Raw genomic sequence first — 17937 nt, forward strand, 5'->3', positions numbered from 1 at the left:
GCCCCCAATCCGGCCCGCACGGATTGAGGCGACCCGACGTCACCGCATCCTGGCCCGGGGACAAGAGAGAGGCCACCATGCCCCAACACTTTGACCCTCCTAGCGCCGGGGGGGGGGGGGGGGGGGGGCGGGGGGGGAGAGGGACATGGGCAGGCAGGGCAGGATTGGGCCTCTTTCCAGCTGGCCCCCGCGGTCACCCTTGTGATTCTAGCCACCATCAGGGTCGCCTGGCTCCTGGCAATGTTGGGGCAGCTTGAGACTATGGGGCTTTATTGGGGCCACTGACCATCGGATCAACCTTTCCCTGTTTTGGGCACGGTGGTCCTCTCCTCGCTCTCCCAGAGCCTGAGCTTCTGCAGGGGCACCAGCCAACGAAGCAGATAAGGGAGTGAATCTCCCCGTAGAATGCTGGCTGGTGACACGGTGGATCATGCTGGCTGTTGACCCCAAGGGAGCCCCATCTGCCAGGGAGTAACTCAAGCCTCTGGAGGGAAGAGAGAGGAGACTTTGTGTTTCACCTTGTGCCCAAAACATTTTTTTTAACCATATGTGTACATTACTTTTACAATTAAAACTGACTTTTAGAAGCTTTTTAATACCCCTTCTCACATTCCACAAACATTTTGGACTCCTCTGCACTGGTGTGGGCTGGAAATTTTTAGCTAGGAAATGGAGTTACAAGATACACCCCTTCCCTGGGGCCTTTCCTGCCCTGCCCGCCCCCCTCCCCCAGCAGCCACTGCACTGCTTGGGGACAGGGCAGAGAAGACAGCAGCAAATTTGGGGGCCACCTTCTCAAAGGGAACCTTGGGATCTGTTTTGCTCAAGGCAGGATGTCTGTGGAGGATCCACTTGGTTGGCCATTTGCTTGATAATCTGAGCCAGAGAGGCCTGTGTGCACCAGCCTGTCACCCAAGGAGGAAGGGGACAGAGTTCCTCAAGGCCAGGGTCATAATGTCCTTCTCTCCTTGACCATCTCCACCCTGGGGACAGGACCAGCAGTGTGCATCCCCCGAGGTGCATCCAAGGTCGTCAGGTTTCCCTGTGTAAGTCTGGGTGTCCACACATGGGACATGTCAATGTCTTTCGGTAGGTGTGTGCCTAAATGTGCATCAGGCGGCACCCACGTTCGGACACCATGGCATGAGGGCATATCTGCATGTCTGTGCAAGGTGAGATCAATGCCTGTCTGTAGGCTAGTGTCCGGGTGGATGTGTGTGTCCAGGCTGTGGCACGTCTGGGCGTCAGGGTGCCAATTTATGTCTGTGTGTAAATATCTGTATGTCAAGGTGTGAGGGACCAGTTGTTCTGTGTGTGTCCAGAGTCAGGGTGCTGTGTAATGTAGAGAGTGTCTGAGTGTACTGGTGATGTGCTGTGTCCCATGTGTTTCTGTACCACAGGGGGTCATTATGTGTCTGTTTTACGGCTTGCGTTTGCCTAATTTTGTGTATTTGTGGGCTGTTATACATCTTTGTGTCTGTGCATCTGGCAACTACACGCATGTGGTTGTGTGTATTGGGAAGTGTTGTGTATCTGTGTTGGGGTATGTTGCTGTTTGTTAGTGTTGGTGGCTTATCTCTGTGTTCCTGTTTGTGTGTCCGCTGTGTGTATGTGTGTGCTGGGGTGCGTGCTGTGATCTGTGTGTTTCCAATGTCCTGACATTGCCCTGTGAGGGAGGCTGAAGCCCCCAACAGATGTCCATGTCAAATCCCTGAACCTGGGAATGGGACCTTATTTGGAGAAAGGCTCTCTGCAGATGTGATTCAGGATTCTGAGATAAGGAGATTGTCATGGGTTACCCAGGTGGGCTCTCAAGGCAAGTCTCCTCATGAGAAGGAGGTGGAGGGAGATCTGGAGTGAAGTGTCCAGGTTCTAGGACTCCCCGAGCAGCCACCAGAATCCGGAGGGAGCACAGCCCTGCTGGATCTGGGACTTCTGACTTCCGGAACTGAGAGAGAACAAATTTGAGATGTTTTAAGCCACCCTGTCCGTGGGCCTTTGTCACAGTAGCTCCAGGAACCACGTACAGTGCAGCCACGTACAGTTGGATGTCAGGATGTCGTGCCCAGCATTGCGTGACTTCCAGGAGGTGTCCTGGGGTTGACAGGCAGCCCCTGCAGGACGCAACACCACTGCCCCCTGGTGGCTTGGCTGCAGGTGGCTGGGTTGGACACCCCTTCCTCCCAGATCCAGCACTGCCATTTGAGAACCAGGTTTATTTCTGATTTTTTGTCAGAGTATAAAAAAGTGAGCACAATAGAAGGAAGATGAGACAGGAATGCTGGGGGTGGGTGGGGAGGCAAGACAAAGGGGAGAGGAGCAGTAACGGGAAAGGGCCTGCAGACAAAGTCTGATGGCACAAGGCAGGTGGGGATACTCAGGACAGCTGGACAGGGATGAGGGGGCTCCCCATGGGGTGGGGGCACGCTTGATGAGAGGTACCAGGCCAGCTGCCCAAATTTCACTTGGGACCTGCAATGACTGACCTTGAGCCCAAGGGCAGTTCAGGATACATAGAGGGAACGGGGGCTCAGCCTCATCTGTCCCTGAGATTTTCAGAGTCCCCAAGGGCAGTTGGGGAGGGCAGAGGAGCAACAGAGTGGGGTCTGTCAGGTGCCTCCGGCACTGTCCCTTTGCCAGGCAGCACCAGCTCCAAGCCACTCAGTGAGGGGCTGCCCAGGCTCCTGGCCCTTGGCACAGACTCTGGTGTGACTTCCAAGTTTTCCTGGGAAAGCAGCAGTGGGAATACCCACACATGACTATGTCTCAAAGGTGGTCTCCACGAACCTGGCAGCCGGGCACATGCTAACAAGCAAGGCTTTCCCAAACAAAAGGCCAGAGCACTGCTGAGCTGGGTGGATGCTGGGTGTGGAGTCCCCTGGCCAGAGCTGGAGTCCTTGTTGTGCCATGTCTGTCTCTGGGGCTTGGGCAGTCCCGGATCTCTGTCGGCCTCAGTTCTTGTCAATAGACAGGGTGTGGTGAAGGTGTTTTTAAATAGCGAGTGAAAGCACTCAGCAGGTGCCCAGCCGAGCGGGCAGGTGCTGATGACCATCACTCTAGATGGTGGCTTAGGTTTCCTGGGCCCTGGCAGGGGCAGGAAAGGGGTACAAGCCAAAGGGAGCCTGGACAGTTTATCCCACCTGTGCGGCCAAGGGAGGGCGCAGAACTGAACGGCCAGGTGGACAGAAACATGGCTCAACAGGCACTGGAACCATGGGGGTCTGACATCTTGTGGTGAAGGGAATGTAAATAATCAGGCTCCCTGGGAGTCTGGGGGACATCCAAACCCCTACTCTGGCTCTAGGCAGCTGTCCCCAATGCTGCCAGCAGCACCAGGGGGTGGGCTTGGGCTCAGGAGGAGGGGCCACATGCAAGCAGCTATCTGCCCAACCAGCTGCAGGGCATTGTCTGGAGTGCCCAACCAGAGGCTCCTGGAGGTGGTGATCCTGGTCCCGCCTGTCCGTTGGTCTGGATTTGACCACTAGGGCATCCTGCAGGGTCCAAGAGGGACTGCCTGGCCAGCTCTGCCTCATTCTTTGCCGTGGGCTTCGGTCACAGTGCTGGGGTCTGGGGTTCAAGCCTGGGCAGCAGCTAGGACGTGCTTCCGAAGGAAGCTGTGGGTGGATGGGGATGACACAGGGGTGGAGCCCTCGACATCATCTGCAGTCTGGCCCTTACCTGGCTCCCCGGCCACTCTCCTGAGGTCATTCCATCCACCCTGCACTCAGGGAGACCTCTCAGCCCAACCCCCCCCCCAGGCCTCTCTGGCACGCCTGGCCCCTCCCACTGACCTTGGCTGAGCAGCTGCAGGCTCCGCCCCTCCTCGCGCACCTGCAGGCGGAGTACCTGCTGCAGCACCTCCTGTCTCTGGGCCTCCTGTGCCAGCCCCATGCGCTGCAGCTTCTCTGCATTCAGTCGCAGCAGCGCCCGTCCTGGGGAGTGAGGAGAGGGGCTGTGCTGAGGCCAGAAAGAGCCAAGGCAGAGACGAAGAGGGCAAGAGTGGAGAGGAGGGATAGGGAGACAGGGAAAGAGACTTCCTGGGAGAGAGGCAGCGGAACGGGGTGGAGAGCAGAAGACAGAGACTGAACATAGAAAAGTCAGGTGAGGAGAGAACAGAAACTGGGAGAGACACTCGAGGCAGATTCTGCAGAGAGACAAACACACAGAGCAGAGGCTGACACGGAGGAAAGGTAGGCTGAGGCTGGAGGACAGGCACCCCGCCCGCCCCAGCCACCATGGCCATGCTGTACCAGTGATGGCATGCTGGGAAAAGGCCTCGACGTAGACGAGGTAGTTGTGGGGGCAGTGCTTCTTGAGCCATTTGCAGACGTCCTGCTGACTCCACAGGACCACGGGTCGCGTCAGGCCGCCCAGCGAGGGGCTGGTGTGGTACAGGCCATAGTGGTCAGAGTACAGCTGGCCCTGCAGGGGAGGGGGTGGCAGGTGGAGTGAGAGTGGCGGATCTAGGAGGGCAGGGGTTGAGGCGGGTGGGGTGGGTGGGTACCTGGGGGGTCTCTGTGCCAGGCTGCTGCAGGAGCTTGATGGGCCTGCTGCCGGCAGCCCTCTGGCTGTGGGAGTCGTGCCACGTGAGGCTAGTGCCTGGCGTCCGAGGCCGGTGGTAAGGGATGCTCTCTGCAGACACTGTGTGCTCCAGGAGGGTCCGGCAGAAGCTGAAGTGGGCAGTGGCTGTGTGCAGGGGTGGCTGGTCAGAGCCATCAGGGCCAGGGCCAGAGGCTCCTTTCCCTGAGAGCCAGCCACCTAGCTCATCTCCTCTCTACAAATGACGGGAGCCATTTCCCCAATGAGGGGTTCCCAAGCCCTGAAACTCTGAGGGAAATGTGCATCACTGTCTTGAGGACCCCACCCAGCCCAAAGATGAAGAACTGGAAACACCCTTCCCCTTGCAAGTCCATAGCCCACCCTCTCTGGAGCAGGATGGATTCTTCTTAGATCACAGGACGTGTCTACCAGGGAGCCTATGACCTATAGCCAGGTGAGAGGGCTATAGGTCATAGGGCTATCTTGCAATTGCCCTGACCTCACCCTTTCCTTGGACTGGCACACAAGCCTTATGTGCCAGACCAGGGTGTACACACAGGACCTGTCTCTGAGGAAAGGCTGGCCCCCGTGTCTTGGGAGGCCCTCTGTGGTGGGCAGGACCCACTAAGGGCACTCTCTGCCTGTCACCGTTGAGGTGCCCAGGTTCTACAGTCATGCCTGGTGTTTGAGGCTTGGCCCCTGTCCCGCCCTGCTCACTGACTATGACTCTGACAAAATGCCTGAAGTCTGGGCAAGTGACAACCGAGATTCTCCAAACACATGCTGGGCTTTCCTGCTGTGCCGTCTTCCACAGGGCCCTGGCCAAAGATAGCGCTGTGTGAATGGTGGGTGCCCACTGGGCATGTGCTATTCAGAACAAGCATGTAGTGGTGCAGCCCCAGCTGGGGGACCCACGGCGATGCCCTGTGCTCCGTCTTCCCACACCAAATTTATTACACTTGTCACATTTTAATTTTATCATGACTTCTGGGATCACTGCTAATATGAGTCTGGGGAGGACAGACACCCTGATGGGACCCCTCCAGGGTGAGATTCTTATGTCTTGATCAGATCTTGGTGCACAGGAGACACTCCAGCCATGTTGTGAGTGAATGACTGCTCTGCGTGGTGTCTGCAAGTCAGCAGAGCCTGGGGGGACAGGAAGGTGGGCACAGACTTGCCCATCTTTGCAGCCTCCAGGCAGTGACTCAGCAAGGCAGGACCAAGTTCCCAGGCCAGAGCCCTTGCCCGCCCCCAACAGTAAAGTAAGAGACCCTCCGTCCCACAGACACAGCCACCCTCCCCTCACTGGGAAGGGGGCTTGATGATGAGTCTAGGAGGTCTGAGCAAGATGGGAAACCCACATCCTACTCCCCCATCCTTCCACTACTGTAAGACTCCTGTGACTTAGCACCCCTTCCCCCATTCTTGCAACTTTGGGAAACCGCACCCCAGGTGACTCTCAATTTGAGGTCTAGCGTTAGAGAGTGTGGCCAGTGTTGCCACCGCCCCTAGGTAGCCTCTAGCACTCTGGGAAAACACTTATTCCTAGCCCGCACCTTCCAGGGCACAGGCGCGGTGGTCTCAGGGCTTCGCGGGGCCTCTCTGGGGCTAGGGCTAGGGCTGGGGCTGGGGCGCGGCGCTCCGGGGAACCAGTCTGACACCTCCGCCCGCGCCGCACCTGCCCGGGGCCAAGCAGGCCCGCCCATTTCCTGCCCGCACTCAGGGACAGCGCTCCGTCCATCCGTCCGTCCGTCCCTCCTAGACCCAACGTCAGAATTCCAGAAGGAAATGGGGCCGGGGGCACCCGAGCCGGGCTGTGACCTCGGCCCCCTCTCGGCTCCACGGCGAGGGCTGGGGAGAGTTTTCCCTGCGCGAAGGGAAAGGTGACCCCAGTGCGGTGCCAGCCTGGAGACAGGAGCCCGGCAGGTCACCCCCCCATCCCAAGCCAAGGGCGCGCTGATCCCCGAAGCCTGAGGCCGACCCCCTCCCCTGAGCAGGACAAAGGCCACAGGGACCACCTCAAGCTGGGGCTTACCCCCGGCCCCCGCCGCCGCCTCTCGAAGCTCTTCGGGTCCCGCCCCCGTGCCTTTCGGTCCCCACGCCCCCGCCCGCGATGTCCGTGAGCCCCGGGTCCAGCCCCGCTCACCGTCCACATCCCGGTGCTCCCCGAAGCCGGCGCGCACAGCCCCGGCGCGGCCTCGCGGGGGGCTCAGCTTGGACCTCAGCTCAGCGAACATGGGGGCCCGCGGCGGCCGACCGCGCACACGCCCCTCGCCGACAGCAGGGCGGCCGTTTGGCCGGCGGGGAACGCGCGCGCCGCCCCGCCCCGCCCCAGCCAGCCCCGCGCCCGAGCCGGTCCCCGCGGCCCGCGAGTCTGCGCGGCGAGGCACCTGCCGCCGAGCCCCGAGCGCCGGGCGCGCTCCGGGAGCTCCGGGCCGTGGCGGCGGCGCGCGGGTCTGCGCGAGCAGAAGGCGTCTGCCCGGCGAGGGGCGTCCGTGCGCACCTGGGCGCGGCCCCCTCCCGGGCGAGAGTCCCCGTGTGCGGCCGGGTCTTCCGAGGTGGGCGCGCGAGGCACAGTCGGGTCCCTCCGTCTGGGGGCGGGGTGGGGGCGTCCTGCCCTCTCCTGGGGTACCCACCAGGGTCCAGGCCAAGGGCAGACAAACCTTCCCAAACACTCGCCTCGCTCTCCTACCTCGCCCACTCACGCACGCACTCACGCATTTACTCAGGCACGTTCCAGACCCCTCAGGTCTCTCCCTCTCGAATGGATACCTGCTTGCCCAAAGGAGCCAGCTTGACCCTCTCCACTCCCGCCCCACTCTGAACTCCAGGGTGCTCTCCCCTCTCCGCAGCTCTAGAACCTGGCTCAGTGCCCAGCCATGGTGGCGGTGCAGCGCTCAGTAACTAAAAGGGGCTTGGCTGGGGGCAGTGCACGAACTCCAAGTAGGCTGTAGCGGGCAGGGGGGATGTCTGTTCCAGGACCCCAGGGGGAAGTACTGGGGCGGGCTGGGGCTAGGGAAAATGTGGTTGCCTGGTTCAACAGAAGGCCAGGCTTGCAACTAGCTGAGTGTTGCCTTCTTTGCCCAAGAGCCTGCGTGATGCCCCCAGGTGCATGTGGGGGCTAGGGGATGTCTCACAGCAGAAGAGGCAGAGGTGCACGTGGACATGCAGAAACGCATGAACAGAGTAGAGTCATGCACGTGATCTGACCTGTACACACGCCCCACTAGTACACACAGAATTCACCCACATGCTTGTGACCACCACGTCCACATAAGTGTTCCTGACAGGTCTGCTGCATTCGTTTGTTTTCCTCAATTAGCTCTCCAGGAGCTGGGGATGTGGCTGGGCTCGCCCTCACCAAAATTTTCAGGGCATGGTGGGGGGTGTGGGGTGGAGCCCCCGTGTGGGCCATTAGAGACGGGTGCCCGACCTGGGGCCCAGGAGCCTGAGCGGCGAAAGCGGAGGGCAGCGGCCTGCACGCAGGTCGCACGCACAGACAGGTGTGCAGCTCCGCTCAGAAGTGACCAGGGCCCGAAGGGCGGCGTGGGAAGCCCCGCGCGTCCTGCTCGCACAGGCAGGTCCCCCGGAGTTCGTCGGGAGGTGTAGCCGCGTGACGCCCGGCCACAAGGCGGCGCTGCAGCGTCTGCGCCCTCGCCCGCTGGACCCGCAACCTGGCCGCGGCCGGAAGTCGTCAGCGGCGCGCCGGGGCTTCCGCCGGGGAGCCCGAGGCGGGCGGGGCCTTGCGCCGAGAGCGCTTTGCTTCCGGGGTGTGGGTGACGGGAGGCCGCGACTCCTTTGACAGCGGAACCTCGTCCCCTGCCTTCCCGGCTTTGGCCGTAGTCGCAGCCATGAACAAGAAGAAGAAGCCGTTCCTGGGCATGCCCGCACCGCTCGGTTACGTGCCGGGACTGGGCCGCGGGTGAGGCCTGGGGCGGCCGGGGCCCGGGGCGTGCGGGCGGGGTCCGGGAGCGGGGTCCGGAGTGCGCAGGCGGGGGCGAGCAGGGGACCGAGCGCGCGTGCGGGGTCTGGAGGCGGGTGGGGGCCAAGGCCGCTCTTTGGTAGGCTCTCGGTGGTTTGGCGTAGTCGCTGGTGTATGTGGTGGGCTTCGGGGCCAGGACAAACCCGGGTGGGAGTCCTACCTGAGGCCCGGTGGACGTGACTTGGGGCTTATCTGCGTGTCGGCTCAGCCCCGGCGTTCGGTCTCTAAAATGAATGACAATCTCGCGTGCAGAGTGAGGCGGGGAAGAATCTCTCAAGTGTAATAGTAACAGGCGACCACCCTCTCCAGGCCAGCAGACCCCTCCTTGCCTTGAGCGCGGCTAACCCTTTCTCCGTGGTCTGGGCTGGATTCCTGTGTGGTGGCTCACAGCGCCCCGTTCTTTCCCCTATGGCATTGGTCCTCATTTGCTGCTTGTTCAAATTCTCAGCTCCCTGGAAGAAGGGATGGCATCTGTAAGGCTTGTGCCTGGTTCCCCTATTTGCCGCATACGTTAACGTCATAGATTGTTGCATAGATAAGCAGTCTCGTCATCCTTTTTCGCTCTTGATTTGATTAGGAAAAGTACTGGGTTTTTCTTGGTCGTGTTATAGGAGAACCAGTGGGCTGTGCACAAGACTCGTACTGACATCATCTTCAGGTGGTATTAGTATAAATAAGTACAAAAAGAACAGATTTGGAACTTAGGGGTTCCAGAGGTCAGGGGACACTCTATGGAATGAATGTACCAGGTTTGGTACATTCTATGGAATGAATTTGAACCAGGTTTAGGAGGAGAGTTGGGTTTAGGTATGTAGAAATGTGGTACGGGTAGAGGAGAAACTGGCATTTTGTGTGCGGGCAGTTAAAAAAAGAAGTCAAGGCATGGAGGAGGACCAGGAAACAGCAAGGAATCCAGCGTGAGTGGAATGTGCAGCAAATGGGATGGAGCAGGTTTCAGGGTTCTTGAACGTCAGGCTCATCAGAGAGACATCAACACTTCAGAAGGCCTTAGAGCTGTGTTTTGGGGAGAATCACTGGACATAGCATGAGTTGAAATAGGGAAGCGTGGATACCTAACTTGGTTCCCAGCTTTGATGGGAGTCAAGGTCTGGGAAGGAGAGATTTTGGAGGTGGAATCAGCAGTATTTCGGGTCAGGCAGGATAGAGAAGGCGGAGAGGGAGGCAGAGGTGATGTCGTATGCCTGCCTCGGTGCCTGGGACAGCAATGCCGTTATCACTGAAGCAGCCCAGAGCAGCTGCACGGTGAGCACAGAGGGAAGCTCAGTGTGAGCCACGTTGGGTTTGAGGGCCTTGTTGGAAGTGGAGCGGAGATGATCAGTAGGTTTTGGTGGGAGGTAGGTCTGAAGGCATGGGCAGTCGTGTGGAGGAGAAATGGAGGAGCCTGGGGTGGAGAGGGATTGCCTTGGTAACCTCCTCAGAGTGGGTCTAAATGTTCAGGCAAGGAGAGAAGACCAGTAGTATTTGAGAGCATGGTTTGAGAGTGCAGTTCACGGCCACCAGGATCTTTGCAGGTTTCGCAGAGGTGTCAGAAAAAGGGGTGTTTTTAAGATGACTGCACGTCGAAGGAAGAGTGCAGGAGCAGGGTCATCCTGATAACCGGTGTCTCGGGGTCTCCTGCAGTGCCACTGGCTTTACCACCCGGTCTGACATTGGGCCCGCCCGGGACGCCAATGATCCTGTGGATGATCGCCATGCACCGCCAGGCAAAAGAACCGTCGGGGACCAGATGAAGAAAAACCAGGCTGCCGATGATGACGACGAGGATCTGAATGACACCAACTACGATGAGGTAAGTTGTGGGGCTTTGTGGCTTCTCCAGCTAGTCTCCAGAAGGGCTCACCAGCTTCCTAATCCAGGGTGCTGTTGGCGTCTGTGATGAGTGGCTGGTACATTTAATAGTACAGCTGCCCACGGGACATCTTCAGTTAATTGGTGTTCAGTCATTTGAGGTTTTTTTTAGATGTCTTCTAACAGATGATATCTTTCTTCTGAGAAAGATTTTTTAAATAATTAAAAAATTTTTTTTTTAAAAGACGACCAGTTAAGGGGATATTAACCCTTGACTTGGTGTTGTCAGCACCACGCTCTCCCAAGTGAGCCATGGGCTGGCCCTAAAATAATTTTAATTTTGAAATAATTTCAAATTTGTAGGAAATTGCAAAAATAATACCAAGAAAAGATCATAAAAGAGTTTCTGTATACCCTTCACCAAACTTCCTCCCATCTTACATTACCTTAGTACAATTATTGAAGCTAGGACATCAACATTGACACAGTACTGATAATTAATCTGTAGATCTTACTTGAATTTCACCAGTTTTCCCATGAATGTCCTTTTCTGGCTTAGGACCCAGCCCAGGATCCCCTGTTACACTTTGTTGTCTCTCCCCATTGGGATGACTCCTCCGTCTCCCCTACCCTTAACACTCGCAGAGCACTCATCAGTTATGTTGTAGACTGTCTCTCAATTCTGGTTTGTCTGATGAGAAAAATAATTTAGCAAGTATTTTACAACTAGAGATGTTCTCTGTTTCTGCTGGTGGGGTTGTACTGGAGGAAGAACTGATCCCTGTACGTATGTTGTCTGGTTCTCAGTTTAATGGCTATGCTGGGAGTCTCTTCTCAAGTGGACCCTACGAAAAAGATGACGAGGAAGCAGACGCAATTTATGCAGCCCTGGATAAGAGGATGGATGAAAGAAGAAAAGAAAGAAGGTAAACAGAAATTACTGCCTTTCACACTGTGTGTATCCATCTTCTTAAAAAATGTCTTGTTTTGACTTGTTCTGAACTTGGAGAAAAGTTGCAGGGGCAGTGTGTGTGTCTGCTGAACTTTAAGGCCACTCAGGTCTTGGTGTCTGGCAGCTGCACTTGCATGAATGCTGGGCTGCCTTTGGGCCTGGGGACTGCAGTAGAGAACTTAAGAACGCTAAGTCTGGCTTTCCAGAAAGCAGCAGAATTTGGGGGATTACTTTGGCTTTCTCTTGGGGTTACCATCTTTGAAATGGGCATAGTGGCTTTGATTAATCTATATTAAGTAATTTGGAAATGAACCGAAGATGGCAGATGAACATCTAAATCTTCTTGGATAGGTGGTTGTGGTATGGGAAGCTTGCTCCACATGCACTATTGTGACACGACCTCGCAGGGGTCAAGCGGGGCCGTAGGAGTCGTAGAACACAGGGAGCTGGAGGGAGCCAGTTGCCATGGGCAGGCATTCTGTTCTTGGGTGCCTTGTTGGAGATAAGACTGTTCCTCTGCAAGACCTGTTGCTTTCTCTGAGGGCTCTGAGGTGGGCATCTTGCCCTGAACTCTAGTTAGCAAATCTGTTGTGCTGATATCCCCTCAGTGACCAGTTGCTGTGGTAACTTCCTGAATTCTCTGTCCTTGTTCTGGGGAAATTTATGTCAAGTGAGCACATGGTGCTGCAAAACATAATGAATGATACTACTTTGTAAGTTTTAAATATTTCTTATTATAAAAATAATACATTCTCATTATGGAATGTTGGGAAAGTGAGATTAAGTATAGTTAAAAGTACAGTATTTATTTTTATGTTTTTGGCAGCTGGCTGGTATGGGGATTTGAATCCTTGACCTTGGTGTTATAATACCATGCTCTAACCAACTGAGCTAATGAGTTACCCAAAAGTATAGTATTTATTCATAAGCCCGGAAACTGACAGTTAACATTTTGGTTCATTTTTCTCTTTTTATTGCTTTTTATACATGCAATTTTGTAACTTCTCATGATGTGTGCAGGATTTTTAAGTTTTTTCAAGATCATTATAGATGAGTGAAGTACAGTTCTTCTGGAGATTTTTTTAAAGCTCGTTATTAAATTGATACGCATAAATTTATATCTGTAGTAATTACGTGTGAATGGTTTTGCATTTTAATGATTTGATTTCGATTCTGTGGAGCTCATTCGTTTTATTTTATTTATTTTATTTATTTTTATTTATTTATTTTTTGTGACCAGCAAGGGGATCGCAACCCTCGGCTTGGTGTCGACCGCACCGCACTCAGCCAGTGAGCGCACCGGCCATACCTATATAGGATCCGAACCCGCGGCCTCGGCGCTCCTCGGCTCCCGATTGAGCCACAGGGTCTGCCCGGGGCTAATTCGTTTTAAAAAACAGCAAGTGATATGGACACATATAGAAAGTCATCATGTTAAGTGTTTTTAAGAAGTGATTGACTTTTTTAAACTTTTTATTCTGAGAACTTTCAAAACACACCTCACCTATGTAGAAAGAGTACTGTGGTGAGCACCATGAGACCCACGTGGCTTCAGCTTTTGCTCCCAGTTGGCACATTTGTTCATTTGCATCTACGGGTATTTCTTCTGGGTCATTTCAGGGTTGGTGGGTACAGCACTTCACTCCTCTGCACCTAGCACCTGTCTCCTACATGAGCATGGTGCCTTTATCACACCTAGCAATGTGAACAGTAGCCAATCCCCATAATATCACAGAATTGCTTTTTTCCAAACCAAGATGCAATCAGGATTCCTCCTCATGTCATGTCTCCTAAGACTTTAATTTATTTATTTATACATATATATTTTTTAAAGATGACCGGTAAGGGGATCTTAACCCTTGACTTGGTGTTGTCAGCACCACGCTCAGCCAGTGAGCGAACCGGCCATCCCTATATTGGATCCGAACCCTTGGCCTTGGTGTTATCAGCACCGCACTCTCCCAAGGGAGCCACTGGCCAGCCCCTAACTTTTTTTTTTTTTGTTAGTGAATTTCTGCCTGTTTTCATTTGGTAGGTATTTGTGTTATTAGATTTGTGATTGTATCCATAGCTATCTTAAGGTATATTCAATTTAACTGCTGAGAGCGTGGGATTGTTCTTTTTGGTGATTTAATTAAGGCATGTGATAAAGCAACTATGTTTCACGATGGGTTTCCAGTGTTTGTGACTTGCACATGTTTTATTTCCTAGGGAACAGAGGGAGAAAGAAGAAATTGAGAAGTACCGTATGGAACGGCCCAAAATCCAACAGCAGTTCTCAGATCTCAAAGTAAGCAGATGCAGTGGCTTGCTGTTTCTAGTGCACTTAACCAGCAGAGAGCCAGAGTGCTTTTCACTAACTTTGCTCTATATGTAATTCAGAGCGTAGATTCTTGGACCAAGAAAGTCCTCACTTGAGTATGTTTAGTTTTATGTATATGTGTGTGTTAAAAAAAACCCTTTCCTTCCCCTACAGTAAAAAGTGGGACAATTGAACTTATTTTGTTTATTATCTTAACTCCATTCATGCATAAGTTTTTCTAAACCACATCCTCTGGGCTTTGACAGAATAATTTACATTTTAGTGAAGTAGAGCAGATCCAATAGATTGATTTTTTTCCCCCCAGTAAGAGAAGTAGAAAACCATTTTTGCATCAAAATCCCTTGTAAGGCTACTTGGTTCATATCAACTGGATGGTCTGGAGGCTAGGGGTGAGGGAGAGTGTGGTTCGACCTGTGCCTGTGACGTTCTGCTGGAGAGTTGATGTTTTGGGGTTGTCCATTCCAGAGGAAGTTGGCGGAAGTCACAGAGGAAGAGTGGCTGAGCATCCCTGAGGTTGGCGATGCCAGAAACAAACGCCAGCGGAATCCCCGCTATGAGAAGCTGACCCCTGTTCCTGACAGTTTCTTTGCCAAGCATTTACAGACTGGAGAGAGTCATACTTCCGTGGATCCCCGACAAACTGTGAGTATAGGAAAGAAAGCGAGTAGGGTTCCTTCCGTCTGGTTAGATGATTGGTGACGGGGTGGCGGGTGGTGTGGATTAGGCACTTCTGCAGTTTAGTAGCTGTGCTGTGGCTAGGTCTTTCTGCACAACCGTGTGTACGTCAGGGCACAGTGGAAAGAATTCAGAGAAAGTAAGGTTCTTCGGCATGCAGATGGAAGCCAATGTTTCATCCTTTCTCACCCCACCCCCCCCAGCAATTCGGAGGTCTTAACACACCCTATCCTGGTGGGCTGAACACTCCATACCCAGGCGGGATGACACCAGGATTGATGACGCCCGGCACAGGTGAGTTGGACATGAGGAAGATTGGCCAAGCGAGGAACACCCTGATGGACATGAGGCTGAGCCAGGTAAGAGCTTGTCACACAGTGTTTTCCTATAGGTGGCATTTAAAATTTTGTTTTCTTATTATAAAACTAATACGTGCTTGGTTTTTTAAAAAAAAAACCAAGAAACTCAAAACAGAAACATGAAAAGCTTGTCCTTTGTAAGTGCTTCGTCATGAGATAAGCAGACCTGTGACAACGTAAGATTCCCTGTCCCCTTACAAAGAGTGGTTGGGATTCTGCATGCATGTGGGTCTGTGCATCCACCTGTAGGGCACACAGGCACCGTGCACACAGAGTGCCTCAAACCAAGGGCCAGCCCGTGTGGCATGCCTGCCCTCCCCTCAGAGACCTGGGCCCATTGCGCGTGCATCCTGTAGATAAGGCTTACCATCCTTCCCTCTGTAAAAATGTGAGTATTTTTTTCTTGCATCCCTGTAGGTTGTCATGTGGCCTGTGGGGAGCATGTATGTGCTCTACTTTAGAGACTGGGTGCTCCAGATTACAGTGAGGTTGAGAGCCCTTTCTGGTTCTGAGATGCACATCAGAAACTATGAAGGAAAGTACAAGGGTACTTCACACAGTTTCTGGAAAAATGGAAATAAAAGATAGTGTGAGTCTTTCCATGAACCTTGTGAAGACCCCTTGTGCTTTCAAATTTGTTTACATAGAAATTAAAAACATTAGCCCAACAGAAAACGCTATAATGTCAAAAGAACCAGCAGACTGGGACAAATGTCATGCACGTAAAAGCCAGTTGCAGAGTAGTGTGTGTAATTTTCTATTTGTGTTGGAAGAAAAGTACATCCATGTGTAGATGTATTTGCACATCCCTAGAAAATGTCCTGAGTTGCATGCTGTAGAGGTCACCACTAGGGGATGAAATGGGGAGCTTCTTTTTAGATTTTTTTATGGAAAAATTTCACACATACTTAGAAGTACAGAAAATAGTATGATAAACTATTCAGCCATTACCATTTTATGCAGCGGGAAACTTAATTTTCACTTAATCTTTTACTATATACTTTTCAAAATTTTATCATGAGCAAATATTTTATAATAAAGGCCTGTAACATTTTTAAAATTGCACGTTTTTGTGTTACTAAATATGTGTCTTGTTTACATGTGTCATGATTTAGTCTTTGGTGGACCTTTGGTGGGGGGGGTTTCTGCTTCTTTTACTATCACAAATCATGTTTTGATGAATTTATGTGCTTCTGTGTTTGTATGTTTAAGTAAATGTTTCCGTAATATCTTTGAAGTGGATTGAAGTGGAATTGTTGGATCAGAGTATTTTTCACCGAATACCAAATTGTCTTCTAAAATGTGTTGTTCCACCCTCATTAACACCGGGTGGGTGGGCCTGTTGGGTCTCCCCTGCTGAGCCTTCATTTGATTTGCATTTTTGTTTGGGGTGGTGTGGAGTGTGTTTTCTTGTGCTGGTCTCTGATGGTCCTGTGAGACACCTGCCTTGCCATGTGTCCATTTACCTTTCAGGCTTGTTTCAACATAGTCACTCTTTACATTGTATGTCGTTTCTCTTTCAGGCTTGTGGAATGCAGAAATATTTACTTCAAGAACAAATTTTATCATGGTTATTTTTTGTGATAAAATATATATAACACAGAATTTGCTATTTCAACTTTTTTTTTTCTTTTTTAAAAGATGACCGGTACGGGAATCTTAACTCTTGACTTGGTGTTGTCAGCACCACACTCTCCCAAGTGAGCTAACTGGCCATCCCTATATAGGGATCTGAACCCATGGCCTTGTTGTTATCAGCATCACACTCTCCCAAGTGAGCCATGGGTTGGCCCTTATTTCAACTGTTTTTATCTTTACAAAAAAGGAATGTATATTTTAAACATTTTTAAGTGTATGTTCAGTAGTGTACATGAATTTGTGCTGGTGTGCAACCATCACACCAACCATCTGCAGAACTTTTTCATCCTCACACTGAAACTGTCCCTGTGAAACAGCAGCTCCCCATGCCCCCACCCCAGCCGCCTCCATAAGTGGAATCTACAGTATTTGTCCTTTTGTTTCTGACTTATTTCACTTAGCACAATGTTCTCAAAGTTCATTCATGTTGGAGCATGTGTCAGTCAGAGTTTCCTTCCTCTTTAAGGCTGAATGATAGTCTGTTGTATATGTAGACTGTATTTTGTTTTTTCACTCATCTGTCGATGGACACTTGGGCTGCTTCCACCTTTTGGCTATTGTGAATAATGGTGCTGTGAATGTGGCTGTACAAACATTTATTTGAGACCCTGCTTTCAGTTCTTTTGGATATAGATCCAGAAGTGGAATTGCTGAAATATGTGGTAATTTTATGTTTAACTTTTTGAGGGACTGCTGTACTGTTCTCCACAGCAGATATACCATTTTACATTCCCACCAGCAGTGCACAGGGATTCTGACTTCTCCGTGTTCTCACCAGCACTTGTTACGTTCTTTCCCTTTTTCCCCCTCAAGAACAGACATCCTGATGGGTGTGAAGTAGTATCTCATTGTGGTTTTCCTTTGCATTACTGATGGTGACCACCTTTTCATGTATTTGTTGGTCATTTGTATATTTTCCTTAGAGAAATGTCTATTCAAGTCCTTTGCCCTTTTTTTCTTTTTTTTGGCAGTTGGCTGGTAAGGGGATCGGAATCCTTGACCTTGGTGTTATAACACTGCGCCAACCAGCTGAGCTAGCTGGCCAGCCCTGCCCATTTTTTGATTGGGTTTTTTTTGTTGTTGTTTATCATGGTAATTTTAAAACTTACAACTAGAGAGAATAGTATAATGCAGATTTTAAAAAATGAGTTAAAGTTACTAATTTTTATGATTTCTGGGTTTCACTCATTCTTCGAAAGGCCTTTTTTTTGTCTTCTTAGGTTTTTTCTTGGAGCTTTTAAGGTTTCATTTTTTAATATAAAGTTTTTTCCATATAGAATTTACTTATCACAAACGGTTGTCTGTGAGTTAAGTTAAGGTGGTCCTCCTTTCCTTCCTGACTTCCCACTTGTAGTCAGGACTGTGGGAAGGGCCCCAGTGACCCTCTGAGCATTTGTCTTGAGTGTTCCTGGTCACATCCAGCTGACTCCCAGGTTGGCCTGTCTCATAGGTGTCTGACTCGGTGAGTGGACAGACTGTAGTTGACCCCAAAGGCTATCTGACGGATTTAAATTCCATGATCCCGACCCACGGAGGGGACATCAAGTGAGTGCTTTGAAGAGTGGGAGGGTTGGGATGGGAACTCTTATTGCTTAGAATGTTCTGTATTTTATTTGGGAAGTATACAGTCAAAATATGGTGTAGATGTTCTAACAAA

The 17937-nt window shown here is 51.9% G+C and overlaps 2 protein-coding genes across 2 annotated transcripts in view; one reads left to right on the plus strand and one right to left on the minus strand.

The window, feature by feature from the left end:
• Window positions 1–6779, minus strand: part of SAMD10 (sterile alpha motif domain containing 10) — a 7427-nt gene extending 648 nt beyond the window's left edge. The window contains exons 1-5 of the mRNA XM_063098034.1: window positions 6689–6779; window positions 4505–4686; window positions 4251–4422; window positions 3792–3932; window positions 21–99 (exon numbers count right to left, since the gene is read on the minus strand). Of these exons, the coding sequence (XP_062954104.1) occupies window positions 21–99; window positions 3792–3932; window positions 4251–4422; window positions 4505–4686; window positions 6689–6779 (665 nt within the window). The remainder of the gene's footprint in view (window positions 1–20; window positions 100–3791; window positions 3933–4250; window positions 4423–4504; window positions 4687–6688) is intronic.
• Window positions 6780–8273: 1494 nt separating this feature from the next.
• The window catches only part of PRPF6 (pre-mRNA processing factor 6), a 42208-nt gene continuing 32544 nt past the window's right edge, over window positions 8274–17937 (plus strand). Inside the window, exons 1-7 of the mRNA XM_063093247.1 lie at window positions 8274–8464; window positions 10166–10334; window positions 11141–11259; window positions 13497–13575; window positions 14074–14250; window positions 14487–14642; window positions 17731–17825. Of these exons, the coding sequence (XP_062949317.1) occupies window positions 8394–8464; window positions 10166–10334; window positions 11141–11259; window positions 13497–13575; window positions 14074–14250; window positions 14487–14642; window positions 17731–17825 (866 nt within the window). The 5' untranslated portion in view covers window positions 8274–8393. The remainder of the gene's footprint in view (window positions 8465–10165; window positions 10335–11140; window positions 11260–13496; window positions 13576–14073; window positions 14251–14486; window positions 14643–17730; window positions 17826–17937) is intronic.

Source organism: Cynocephalus volans, chromosome 1 (assembly GCF_027409185.1).
Source record: "Cynocephalus volans isolate mCynVol1 chromosome 1, mCynVol1.pri, whole genome shotgun sequence".
Classification (NCBI taxonomy): Eukaryota; Metazoa; Chordata; class Mammalia; order Dermoptera; family Cynocephalidae; genus Cynocephalus; species Cynocephalus volans.